At 35.4% G+C, this 14,306-nt stretch overlaps 1 protein-coding gene across 1 annotated transcript in view; it reads right to left on the reverse strand.

Annotated features, from left to right (window-relative positions):
* LOC137250657 (uncharacterized) overlaps positions 1 to 14,306 on the reverse strand; it is a 75,697-nt gene that overhangs the window by 5,002 nt on the left and 56,389 nt on the right. Inside the window, exons 2-3 of the mRNA XM_067783834.1 lie at positions 11,037 to 11,766; positions 10,939 to 10,967 (exon numbers count right to left, since the gene is read on the reverse strand). Of these exons, the coding sequence (XP_067639935.1) occupies positions 10,939 to 10,967; positions 11,037 to 11,766 (759 nt within the window). The remainder of the gene's footprint in view (positions 1 to 10,938; positions 10,968 to 11,036; positions 11,767 to 14,306) is intronic.

The following is a 14,306-nucleotide window of genomic DNA, read 5'->3' on the forward strand; positions in this document are numbered from 1 at the left end:
CCAGAGCCCTTTTGTGGACTCACAAAAGCACACACCAGGGAAACTATAAGTAACTGGGAAACTAAACAATTCAGACGTCACTGGATTGATTGCCCAGGGCAAAGGCAGGCCAAACTGTTTATACTTCCGGCAACCAAAGTATCAGCCAAACTCATTAACCTAAGTAGGGAGGACCTAAGAACTCTTACTGGGTACTACATGGGACACTGCGGTCTACGATAAAACCTAAGTAAATTAAATCTATCTGATACCCAAATTTGTCGTTTCTGTGAGCTGGATGATGAAACGCCGGTTCACATTCTCTGCGAATGCGTCGCTCTAGCTAGGCAGAGACTATCCCATCTAGGTGGTGGGACTCTTAATCCCTATGTGATATGGAGTAAAAAGCCTGAAGAGGTACTTAGATACATCAAGAGCCTCCAGATACAAAATTAGGCTGAAAGGTCTTGCACAATAGATCTGCACAAAGGTCGCAGTGCTTCCAGAACAATTAATAATAATAATAATTTTAGAAGCAAATACTGAAATGGGTTGTTCTTCAATCAAATTCTGTTATAGGACGTTTCTAAACTGACAGACAAGATGATTCTTCACTCAGGCGTCGTTACATAAAACCAAGTATAGGTACACACATCTAATGCGCCCTAAACCAAAAGGAGCCATAACTCAACTATACCTTTTTAGTTTATATTCAGAAAAATGCAATTCATATTCAGAAAATTGCAATTCATATTCATAAAATTCATTTTATATTCAGAACGTTACAATTGATATTCAGAAAGTTACAACTCATATTCAGAATTTGCATTTAGTATTAAGGCCGGGTTTTTCAGTCCAACTTTAAACTCCATTAAAGTTGACTAGAGTTTAACCCTGCCACTTCCGCCGCTTAAGCTGAGATGAGCGCAAAATTGTTTGTTATAGAACAATGTGGCAAGGTAAAACTCTAGTCAACTTTAACTGGAGTTTAAACTCGGACTGAAAAACCAAGCATAAGAGTTGCAATTGAGTCGTTCAGTGGATAAAGGGAATGAGTCCAAAAATTTTAAATGGAGAAAAAGGACAGAACAGTTGACGTTGACTTTAAAACTAGTTGTTACAACAAAACTCAAAACTAAAATTGCTCCTTTTACAATTTGTAAATATATTATGTTAGTATGTAAGTGTATGTGTTCACGTTAGAGGTTTACGCCGATCGCTTTATCGGCGGCGTAGGCTCTATTATATACCGGAGGCGGCGGCGTAGGCGGCGGTGTAGACGGCGCGCCGGCGTACGCCGGTGTTCTTACTTTAAAAAGCTTGATTTTTCTATTTAAAAAAATAATATTTAGGAAAGGTTTTGTTTGTATGTATTTAAGGAAATCAACGTGTTGGCCATTTCGGAAAGATCCGGGGTTTTTGCCTCAAGATCTCGCAGACCGTTCAAAATATTTAAGGAGTAGCTCCTTGCGGAGGGATTGTCCCTCGTTCACTTACTCCAGAGAGGCTTCGAACCTAACCCCGGTCTTTGGAATTGGTACTGCTGCGTCTGCTGAAAAGAAATAAAGATACATAAAATAACCACAATTTGTCTGCATATCTCGTGCAAAGCGTAGTTTCACCTAGGGTTAACTCCTAGCAATGGTCGCAAACACAATTTCTTTAAATCATTTGTGGCTCCTTGGCGGTCACGCACAAAGGCGACTTACGGTTGCTATTAATACTCATGACTCTCGTAGCGCAGGGCGCCTCCAATGTTTTCGGCTATTTTTAAGAGCTACAATTCCCGATGTGCGAACAGTAGCAATCCTTACAACCAGTCGCTACCACGCCTTCTGACCCTCACACCATATGCCAGTACAGAAGCTATAGGACTGACGTGCGTAAAGCTGGCAGACCCAAGTGCTCAAAAATAAGTTTAAGTTGTTTGAGAATTAAGTGCATTTTAGGTGCTATTTAGGGCCACGAAAGATAATTTAGGTGCTCATTTGGTTTTCGAGATATTCGCAAAAAGTGTGGGTCTGCTAGGTTGACGTCAAGCTAGCAGACCCACAACTTAAATTTCATTTTATTTTAAATAAAAAATATATCAAAATTAGGAGCTATTTAGGTGCTTTTTAGGGCCACAAAATATAATTTAGGTTTTATTATTATTTAAATTATATTTTGTGGCCCTAAAAAGCATCAAAATAGCTCCTAATTTGGTATATTTTTTATTTAAAATAAAATGAAATTTAAGTTGTGGGTCTGCTAGCTTGACGTTAACCTAGCAGACCCACACTTTTTTGCGAATATCTCGAAAACGAAATGAAAACCTAAATTATATTTTGTGGCCCTAAAAAGCACCTAAATAACTCCTAATTTTGATATATTTTTTATTTACAATAAAATGAAATTTAAGTTGTGGGTCTTCTAGCTTGACGTTAACCTAGCAGACCCACACTTTTTTGCCAATATCTCGAAAACGAAATGAAAACCTAAATTACATTTTGTGGCCCTAAAAAGCACCTAAATAGCTCCTAATTTTGATATATTTATACTCAGTTGAGCAGAGCTCACAGAGTATATTAAGTTTGATTGGATAACGGTTGGTTGTACATATATAAAGGAATCGAGATAGATATAGACTTCCATATATCAAAATAATCAGGATCGAAAAAAAATTTGATTGAGCCATGTCCGTCCGTCCGTCCGTCCGTTAACAACACGATAACTTGAGTAAATTTTGAGGTATCTTGATGAAATTTGGTATGTAGGTTCCTGAGCACTCATCTCAGATCGCTATTTAAAATGAACGATATCGGACTATAACCACGCCCACTTTTTCGATATCGAAAATTTCGAAAAACCGAAAAAGTGCGATAATTCATTACAAACGACCGATAAAGCTACGAAACTTGGTAGATCAGTTGAACTTATGACGCAAAATAGAAAATTAGTAAAATCTTGGACAATCGGCGTGGCACCGCCCACTTTTAAAAGAAGGTAATTTTAAACTTTTGCAAGCTGTAATTTGGCAGTCGTTGAAGATATCATGATGAAATTTGGCAGGAACGTTACTCTTATTACTATATGTACGCTTAATAAAAATTAGCAAACTCGGAGAAGGACCACGCCCACTTTTAAAAAAAATTTTTTTTTAAAGTAAAATTTTAACAAAAAATTTAATATCTTTACAGTATATAAGTAAATTATGTCAAGATTCAACTCCAGTAATGATATGGTGCAACAAAATACAAAAATAAAAGAAAATTTAAAAATGGGCGTGGCTCCGCCCTTTTTCATTTAATTTGTCTAGGATACTTTTAACGCCATAAGTCGAACAAAAATTAACCAATCCTTTTGAAATTTGGTAGGGGCATAGATTTTATGGCGTTAACTGTTTTCTGTGAAAATGGGCGAAATCGGTTGATGTCACGCCCAGTTTTTATACACAGTCGTCCGTCTGTCCTTCCGCATGGCCGTTAACACGATAACTTGAGCAAAAATCGATATATCTTTACTAAACTCAGTTCACGTACTTATCTGAACTCACTTTATCTTGGCATGAAAAATGAACGAAATCCGACTATGACCACCCCCACTTTTTCGATATCGAAAATTACGAAAAATGAAAAAAATGCCATAATTCTATACCAAATACGAAAAAAGGGATGAAATATGGTAAGGTAATTGGATTGCTTTATTGACGCGAAATATAACTTTAGAAAAAACTTTATAAAATGGTTGTGACACCTACCATATTAAGTAGAAGAAAATGAAAAAGTTCTGCAGGGCGAAATAAAAAACCCTTAAAATCTTGGCAGGTATTACATATATAAATAAATTAGCGGTATCCAACAGATGATGTTCTGGGTCACCCTGGTCCACATTTTGGTCGATATCTGGAAAACGCCTTCACATATACAACTACCACCACTCCCTTTTAAAACTCTCATTAATACCTTTAATTTGATACCCATATCGTACAAACTCATTCTAGAGTCACCCCTGGTCCACCTTTATGGCGATATTTCGAAAAGGCGAACACCTATAGAACGAAGGCCCACTCCCTTTTAAAAATACTCATTAACACCTTTCATTTGATACCCATATCGTACAAACAAAGTCTAGAGTCGCCCCTGGTCCAGAAAAGCCCACTCCCTCTTAAAATACTCATTAACTCCTTTCGTTTGATACCCATATTGCACAAACGAATTCTAGAGTCACCCCTGGTCCACCTTTATGGCGATATCTCGAAAAGGGGTCCACCTATAGAACTAAGCCCCACGCCCTTTTAAAATAATCATTAACACCTTTCATTTGATACCCATATCATACAAACAAATTCTAAAGTCACCCCTGGTCCACCTTTATGGCGATATCTCGAAAAGGCGAACACCTATAAAACGAAGGCCCACTCCCTTTTAAAATGTTCATTAACACCTTTCATTTGATACCCATATCGTACAAACGCATTCTAGAGTCACCCCTGGTCCATCTTTACGGCGATATCTCGAAAAGGCGTCCATCTATAGAACTTAGGTCCACGCCCTTTTAAAATACTCATTAATACCTTTCATTTGATACCCATATCGTACAAACGCATTCTAGAGTCAACCTTGATCCACCTTTATGGCTATATCCCTAAATGGCGTCCACCTATAGAACTATGGCCCACTACCTCATAAAATACTCTTTAATGCCTTTCATTTGATACACATGTCATACAAACACATTCCAGGGTTTCCCTCGGTTCATTTTCCTACATGGTTATTTTCCCTTATGTTGTCACCATAGCTCTCAACTGAGTATGTAATGTTCGGTTACACCCGAACTTAACCTTCCTTACTTGTTTTTATTTAAAATAAAATGAAATTTAAGTTGTGGGTCTGCTAGCATGACGTTAACCTAGCAGACCCACACTTTTTTGCGAATATCTCGAAAACCAAATGAGCACCTAAATTATCTTTTGTGGCCATAAATAGCACCTAAAATGCACTTAATTCTCAAACAACTTAAACTTATTTTTGAGCACTTGGGTCTGCCAGCTTTACGCACTTATAGGACAGCGACTTCGAACTCATACCTTCGTCTACTTCTCTTTCCTAGAAGCTCTAGGTGTAGCCCCGCGCTATGCTGCCGAGTTACACCAGAGAAACGCCATGAAGCGTTAGGGAGTGACTATTCGGCCAAGGATGCCGCCCTCGAAATCATAAGCAATCTAAGTGGAAGTCATTGCGTAATGGGTGAAAATCGTATAATCCTCTGCGCATCTGCATGATTAAAATTTTACAAGGACCCTGGATAAAATTTTTAAAATGTAGACCAAAGTTTGCAGACGTTTGTGTTCACAACACTGATTTCAATAGTCTTGCTTAAATCAAAACGATATTTTAGAATGCCAGTCGACCGATTTTAAGTTGAAAGATGTTTACTGCTGTTTTCCGGCCTTATGATATAAGAGCTCATTATGGATGACCGCGTAGCTTCAGTTTTCAGACTAGTTCGAATGTCCACTACGTTAGGGTAGTAGCACACACGGTCATTAGTTCGACTGTCTTCGGAAAGCTTTTGCTTCACCACTTTGAGTGTTCTTACGAAGGACAAAGCCTCACCAGGTAAGTATATGTGCCTACGTATTCACATTTGCAAAAGGAGTCGTAACGTGTAGGTGATATTTAAACTTGGTTGATATGCTATAATGAATGTGATTCACTCCAAGGAACTAGTTTTGGATAGGGCCAATAACTTTAGGAAATGTCAAAGCGGGAGACTTGTGTCGTGAAGGATGAAGTATGAGTATCAAAATTAGGATTTCAGACGCTATTGTATAGTTTCGCAAATAAACAACAGATGTTTGAACGTAAGCCCAGACGATTTTTCAAACCCTTCTCATACATACATATATCCTCAACTTAAGTATGAGGTAAGAATCATTTCAATTGACTGTTTATGCCCCTAGAACCTACTAAAGGATTTTGCATCACTGATTTCGATTATTTTTTCAGCCAATCGCAATATAATATTTAAAAAAAAAATCGGCTTTTTTTTGGGGTATTTTGGTTTTTTTTTACAACCTGAGGACAATCTGAAAACAATTTGAAACGCCTTGGGTAATTTTATTTGAATTCATTGTTCATTATTAATTTTTTGAAAAAAATATTCAAAGTGAGCATATAAATTTATTATATAACTTTTCTTTTAGTGTTTTGTTTTAATAACATGGTGAATTGGGTGATGGAAAGTCCGTGTTAAGCTGACATCGAAAACGCCTGTTTTTTAAATAACTTTTGAACATTTAGAACAAGTTAAATTTCGCAATTAGTCTCTTATAACTGGCAGTTATGCGCATCCGTTGATACCACTTTCGACCATATCCGACCAATTTTCGACATGAACAATAAATGGCATAAACAGTCTTAAACGAGTAGAAAATATAGTAAGTAACGCGCCGGACTCCGCCGCCGCCGCGCCGATATTTTTGACTTTCGGCGGCGGCGGCGTGCGAAAAACGACCCTAATCGGCGGCGGCGGCGTATACCTCTAGTTCACATAACCTGTTAATATGATACAAATACGTTTTTATTGTTAAGAGTTTCAGTGGAAAAAGGGAATAAGTGCACCAAATTATTTGTTGTTGAAATCGATAGCGTAAAAATGCAACTTGATGATGCTTCGAATTTGAGCATTCGTTCGGAAATAAAAAGAAAAAATATCCATCTAAATGTTGGCTTACCTCGCGTAGTGTTTTAATTGAATTATTTTATTTTGAAAATAGTGCAATTTTAATAATTTTGCAAAAAAAGGCTGCAGATAATTTGTTTTTTAGATCAGTGCATTCGCAGTTTTATTTTCAATGAACTTAAAAAAATAACATAACAAATATCTGCTTTTTAAAAGAAAAAATAACAAAAAATTTCTTCTTTTTAAAAGAAAAAATAACATAAAACATTTCTTCTTTTTAAAACAAAAAATATCTAAAAAAAATGTCTTCTCTTTATATGAATCGTAATAGCCTAAGAGCCCGTGACTGCCAGACCTTTATCATTTTATAAAAGTTGAAATTTCGTCAGTGCATATTTCCAACTGAAGCAGGATCGTTGGTCTATTATAAAACTGAGTCATGGTGGCTTTAACAGATATCGTGCAAAAATTTTGCAGAAAAATAGACCTTTCTTTCGTCATTTTATAAAGACTGATTTTCATATGTATATGGTCTTCGTCACGATATAAGAAGCCACTAGCCTCATTGCCAGACACTTTCCATAGTAAAAAATGACAACAAATGAATGTTTTCAATAATAAATGTGATATTTTAATTAATTTTAAGCATTTGGCATTGATCGCCTTGTATGCTGATATGTACCGCATCAATATATGGCGAAAAAAAGTTTAATATTCAAAAATTCATATTTCGAAAACAACGAGCTTTGGCCAATGGATATTTACCCAAATTGAAATATAAACTGCTCACTAGATATAGAAAAAGTTTAAACATAAAACAATAACCGTTAACGTAAAGGCACCGTTTACCGACCGGCCTCCTCTATCCGACCATTTTAGTTTTTATTGGTTTAAACATATAAAAAATAGCTACAAAGCCGTAAAACGGACCCCACACAATTCGAGAAATCATCGTGCGTCAATTGTTAAAACTTGAGTTTCAAACTTTAACGGATACTCTGTCAGTTAATTAAAAGCTACGCAGCAGTACAGTTCGCATCAAATTTGATGCGAAGAAAACATAAATCTGCCAAAATAAGAAGTAAGATTTTTTTAAACTATTCAGCGGTAAGTTTGACATTTATTGATTTATTAGTGTTTTAACGTCTTTAAATTTTAATATGCAAGAAAAATTTGATTATCTTAATATATTAATGGGTCAATTAATTGTGGACGTAATGAGGGGCTCTAAAAATATTAACATTCTTAATACCGACCATTTGGTCAGTAACAGAAATTTGCAAGTTTGTAACTTAAACTAATTTAATATTTTTTTATGTTATTTTGTGAGTGTTTAGTGCTTATTTACTTATTCATTTAAGATATTTTATATATAATATACCGGTATCCGACCTATTTACTTTAGTGGATTTTTTGTAATTTACGTTAGTTTGCTCTATTTTATAAGCTTTTATTTAGTTTCACTTTTGTTGTCTGTAATGGAATCTTGCAAGTTAAATTTGATACACTTCCCGGTGTCCGATTGAGCTGAAATTTTGCACACATATATAACTCCGATGACAATGCAATATTACTTTGTTAGAGTTCGATAAATTAATCGATAACACAGTTATCGGCAAAGATTTGTATTTACTTTGGCATAACAGCCTAAGTCCCATACAAACCCGCCGGTACCTATCCGTGGATTGTGATATTTGGAGGTGGTGAATCACGCGTGTCACGCGTGGTGAATCTCAACGCTTGCGAAAAGCGGAGACACAACCCTCTGCTGTATTTCTGTGTATAACCAACATAGCTGAATTTTTAAGGCTGTTTAACTCTGTAATCTTTTCTGTAATTTATTTTGCTTTTGGAAAAATTACCTATTTGAAAAAAGCTGGCTGAAAAATATTGGCATAACAGCTTAAGTTAAATCAAGATTGGAAAATCTTGGAAAATTTGAGCAGATGTGGCAATTTCGCGCGTCCGTTGAACGAAATATTGACAATCTGCTGATCATCGCTAGGAAATTAGCGACATTCCATCAACTAAGCAGCACGTTAGCAATACTACTGTTATTATTTGGCCGCTCAAACACACACATATTAATTGTGCATTAAATCTAAAATATACAAATACACCATAATAATTTACACGGCCAAAGCCATAATAATTTACCCTACTAAAAATAAAAAAAAAATTCATATTTAAATTAAGTTTAAGAAAAAGGCTTTTCTAAGAACAAGCTTCTATTACTTGTTAATAAAACGAACTAAAAAGTAAAAAATAAAATTAAAGAAAAAAAAACTTTTTTAAAAATAAGCTTTTATTATTTTGGTTAATAAAATTAACTAAAAAGTAAACAATAAATTGACTATAAAGAAATATAACACTTTATAAGTTCATTGTAAGCTTAAACGATAATTAGGCTTTTTCGTCTGCGACAAAAAAATTCTATATTGTACATAATTATATATTTTTAACATTAAAACTTTACACCTAAATTATTAAAGCCTACAGTTTATATCACAGTCCTAATTGTTCTAATAAAAGCGTGTTACATTGCGATAGCAAGAAAAAGAGATCCTAAATGTTCTTAATTATACCATCAAAATTTAACAGGTTTTTTTTTAGAACAATTTGGACTGTGATATAAACTGTAAGATTTATTAATTTAGGTGTAAAGTTTTAATGTTAAAAATATATAATTATGTACAATATAGAATTTTTTTGTCGCAGACGAAAAAGCCTAATTATCGTTTAAGCTTACAATGAACTTATAAAGTGTTATATTTCTTTAGAGTTAATTTATTGTTTACTTTTTAGTTAATTTTATTAACCAAAATAATAAAAGCTTATTTTTAAAAAAGTTTTTTTTTCTTTAATTTTTTCGCTTTATTTCCAATTCATTTCGAAAAATCAATCGGCTTTTAAAGTCGTTTACTTTAAGTTTATTAGATATAATTGCATAATTACTATATTGTTAGATTCTTTTAAGTCCGTGGAAGTAGAAACGTGCTAAAAAATTAGAATAAAACTCGGATTCGAGGACTTATTAGGTAAATTTGGGTTTCGTCGGAATCTGGATAAGATTTATTTCGCTGTCCTGTTTCCGTCCAACTCCGTTGCTTTTGGTTTTTGTGTGCTTGTTATCGCATGTATTTTTTCCAGGTTAGTCGTCATGGATAAAAAGAAAAAGTTGAAGTATTCGCAGGAGAATATAGAAAAAGCGTTACAAGAGATAAGAGAAAAAAATGAGCATAAACCAGGCTGCGAAAACATACAAGGTTCCAAAAACAACGATATTAGACACATTAAAAATCCAGGCAAAATAGGGGGTCCAACTGTATTGACAAGCTCTAAAGAGATGTATCTGGAGCAATGGATTCTAGAATTGGGTGAAGTTGGTTTTCCGATAACAAAGACCCAGTTGCTGGGCTCTGTCACTAAGTTAATTAAACGAAATGCAGATATTCGTTGCTTTTGAAATTCGGCTTAAAAATTGCACATGGAACAACCAAATTATTTCTTGAATTAAAAAACGTCTTAGTACCTCTAACTCGCGGGCCTCTCAGAAACCCCGTGCCCGGGGGGAATCCCCCATTCCCCCTCCCTACTCGACGGGCCTGACGGCATGACACTCTTAATACACGTCCAAAAAGCATTGTTGTAGCCATAAGAACACTACCCGAAGGCCTTGGGGAGTGTTATCGATGTTCATGGTTCTTTGCCGAATGCAGATCCGTTACCAAGCCCGACCATCTCGGGAACGATTTGTTATGACCACATGCGACCTTCTTGACATTCACGCCCTCCCAACCCCTAGATCCATGAGGAGTTTGGGGTCGCCAGAGTTCGGCTGTTAATGAAACAGGATTCGCCACGGATAGGTGAGGTTGACAATTGGGTTTGAAGAAGCTATATATTGCGCTGGCAACCTGAAAGGGTTGCGCTACACAACCCCTTGAATTTGGTATTTTAGTCGCCTCTTACGAAAGGCATACCTGCCACGCGTGTCAAAGTGTCATGCTGTCATAGAGAATTACCTAACCATCTTAAAGCCTTGTTGTTATAGCTCCTAACAAAATTAGCCTATAAGATTTGTGTTGTAAGCTAATGTTATAAATAAAATAATAAAATAACTTTCTGAATATAAACTGAAAAAATTGTAGCTTTATGTGCAATGTTTCTTTATAGTATTAAAATAACGTAAGTTTATATAAACTCATGCTTGATCAACTCAATTCAATTTTAGTGGACTATTTTTGGTTTAGGATGTAATATGTATGTATATGTACATACATTTATACATACCTCGGTTGCTGCCATATCGAGCGCGTCTTCTAAAGTGTTCAATAAATCAGACAAAAAGGAAACAAACAAATCATACTCCCTCTCTACAAATCACTTACCTTTTGTCCAGCATTATTGTCAACTATTGATTTTGGTTTAGCCCACTGCACTTTCAAGTCATTACCCCACATACGCATACGTCCGGGTGTTGTACGCTTTTTTGCTTCCAAAGCTGTTTCATGATCATAAAATTCAATAAAAGCATACCCACGGTTCAGTTCACCCTTTGCTGCCTCATCAGCTCTTGATGCATGCGCTGTACAATGTTCCATATCACGAAAAGCTTTCTTAAATCCACTTTCAAGCAATTCAAGAGGTAATTGCTTTGGGATGTTACTTATATATAGACGATTCTTTCCTTGCGAACGATATACACTCAAACGTTCCCCATTAAGGAACACAAAATTCAATAATTCATATGCTGCCAAAGCTTCATATTCTTGAGTGTAACGTACAAATGCATAACCGCGCGTCATGTCGAATGATTCCATCATAAGACGCATTTCATAAACAACACCACAACGAAATAGCCAAGCGATAAAACGCACCTCATCCAATGACTTGGGCAATTTGGCTACATACAATTCGCATTTGTAAGAAGGGCGTGCACCGACATAATCAAGTGGTGGACCAAATACTTTGCGTCCATTTTCCAAAATAGCTGGTAAAGATTTTGCTTTTTCGAAGAGCTCTTCTGTTCTAGACAAGCTGGAATTTGGTGAACTGTCAGCGGTTGAGGAAGTAGACCAGCTTCTTGGCGACCAACAAGCAGAAGAGTGCGCGTCCAAACTGGACATAAACGACGAATTAGACATTGCTTACTAAAATCAGCGTTCGTAAAATTTTATTTATAGATCACTTATCTAAATAAAGCCACTCTCATTTAATTCACTGGTAGCGTCTGAACAATACAATTTATTCGCGATTTTCTGTAGAAATTTGTGATTATTGTGAAAAAAAACTGCACTTAGACGCAAAAGATTTGCTGAAGAATAAAATTTAAAGCACACTTTTAGGATAAACTCACCAAGGGGAATTGATCATGCAAAATGGCTGGTCTGCCGTTACGATATAAAAATAACAGTTATAACGTTGAGATTAAAATTAAATCCAAAGCGATTTTCTTAATTATAACTTAATTAATTAAACAACACACAACTTAATTAATTTAACGAGTCTTTATAAAAATTTTCGTGCTTTTTTACCGTTCACTTAACTGATTTATTATAGATAGTTAAGGCATGGTCACATACGTATATCAAGCTGTGTTCAGGTGTTGCAGCTTCAAGCTGGATTTCGATTCGATTCTGAATCGGTTTAATCGATCTTTTTTTTAGAAATGTAGAATCGATTTTTTTTTAAATCGATTCGATTCTTTAGGCATCAAGGTTTTCATCTGCTTTACGGACGCTTGAGGAAATACATATTCTGTAATTTTTATTATTTTTATAAATTTAGCTTTATTGTTGGCTTCGAGAGAAAGATGAAGAAATTTCTCCGCACTTCTGGTAAGCAATATATTGAAAATGTGTTTATCTCTTTTTTAGTATGATCATGTATGTATGTAATACTCCTATATTGCTAATACAGACTGGGTACACTTACAAACATACAGCCGATATATTGCCGTTTAAAAGTTTTTGTTTTTGTAATCAAAAATCGAATGTACCCAAATTATTATTTTTTCTTTTGACATTTCGGTATATACTATATATACACTATACTAATTACCTTCCCATGAAATGATCAAGTGAAGACCCATATGGCATTCCTTGATGCTTCCAATTTTGTCGGCAGTCAACGAAACGAGACAGAAACTGTCCTGCTTTCAGTGCCGTACCGGACGTCGTGGGGCCCTTGTGCAAAATTCACAGGAGGCCCTTGTACTAAAAAAAGGTTATAGGACACAAAAGGTTTTGCTTGTAGGGTATTTTTATATTATGTTGCATACATAGTTTCTTTACGCTTTTTTACAGCCAAAGTGTCGTACTACTTGTATCGCTAATCACAAGTGATCAGCGTTACAAAAAAATAAGTATTCTTATATCACTACATTTGACTAGCAAATTAATGACTAATACTCAATGTAAAACCTCAGAAACATCATAACTTCAACGCGTGTTGCGAGTTATGGGTCCCTCTACTTCCTACTAGGTTTTAATATAATCTGCGTGCACGGTTCTCGAGTCTCGAGTCGTTCGTATATATGTGGAATTTCATTGTGTCCATTTACACGATTATATATTAAAGGGCTTAAAATCTTTCAATAATCATATAATTTTCAGATACTAATAGTAGCTCAATCGGCACATTCGAACATAGATTTTCGCTCATCCACTGTTAAAAATCCAAGGCGAAGCCGAGAATTTTTAGTGGATGGTCTAAATCAACGTTTGGTATGTGTAGAATACGGTATTTTGCTCAAATTCTATCCTAGACGTCCATCCCGATATCTGCTTTTGGATTAGTATTTGAATAAAATAAAAAAAAAAAAATGTTTCCCATAATTTAGTGTACCTATATATTTTTCGGTGAAACTTTTGCGACTTTGGGGTTTGGAGGCCCCTCGGATCTGGGGCCCTGGTGCGCCGCACCGCTTGCACCAGTCTCGGTACAACCCTGCCTGCTTTATTTGTCAGGGAAAAATCGAGTAAATGGTTAAAGCCCCCATTAGTGATACTTAGCATAGACTTGACTTGACTTGGCGTAAACTTGGCAACTTAGCCGCGATTATACTCCACTTGGCGCATAAAATCTGGCATCATAATCAGCGTTGAAATTTATTTTTAAATAAATGTCAATTTGTATGACAAAATGTCAAAATGAAATGGAAACAAACAAATGGCATCTCAAAATGTAAACGTCACTTAGAACTTACATAGAAAATCAAAATTCAACAGACTTCTAAGTCAAGTTAAGTTTTGAGTAATCAGTATCATGCAATGTTCATTTAACAGAACTGTAAGTGACAGTTCGAACGCCAAGTCAAGTCTATGCTAAGTATCAGTAATGGAGCTTAAGTACGTATGTAAGTAAGTACAGTGTTACAAAGAACAAGCAAAATTTAAATAAACTTTGTTCGTTTCGATTTAATCGATTATATCGATTTTTTCTAGAATCGAATCGAAAAAATCGATTCTTAAAAAAATCTAATCGAATCCAGCTCTATTGCAGCTTGCTTGACCGGGGTAACTGTTTCGGAAATTATTCGACACGACACCGCCGAACTTTCATACACATTTTCGTCAAAAATAGAGCAATTAATCAAAATAATTATAAAGTGGCTCCTAAACACCATAAACCTACAACCATTTGCCTAAAAGCATTTC

Source organism: Eurosta solidaginis, chromosome 4 (assembly GCF_040869045.1).
Source record: "Eurosta solidaginis isolate ZX-2024a chromosome 4, ASM4086904v1, whole genome shotgun sequence".
Taxonomy (NCBI): Eukaryota; Metazoa; Arthropoda; class Insecta; order Diptera; family Tephritidae; genus Eurosta; species Eurosta solidaginis.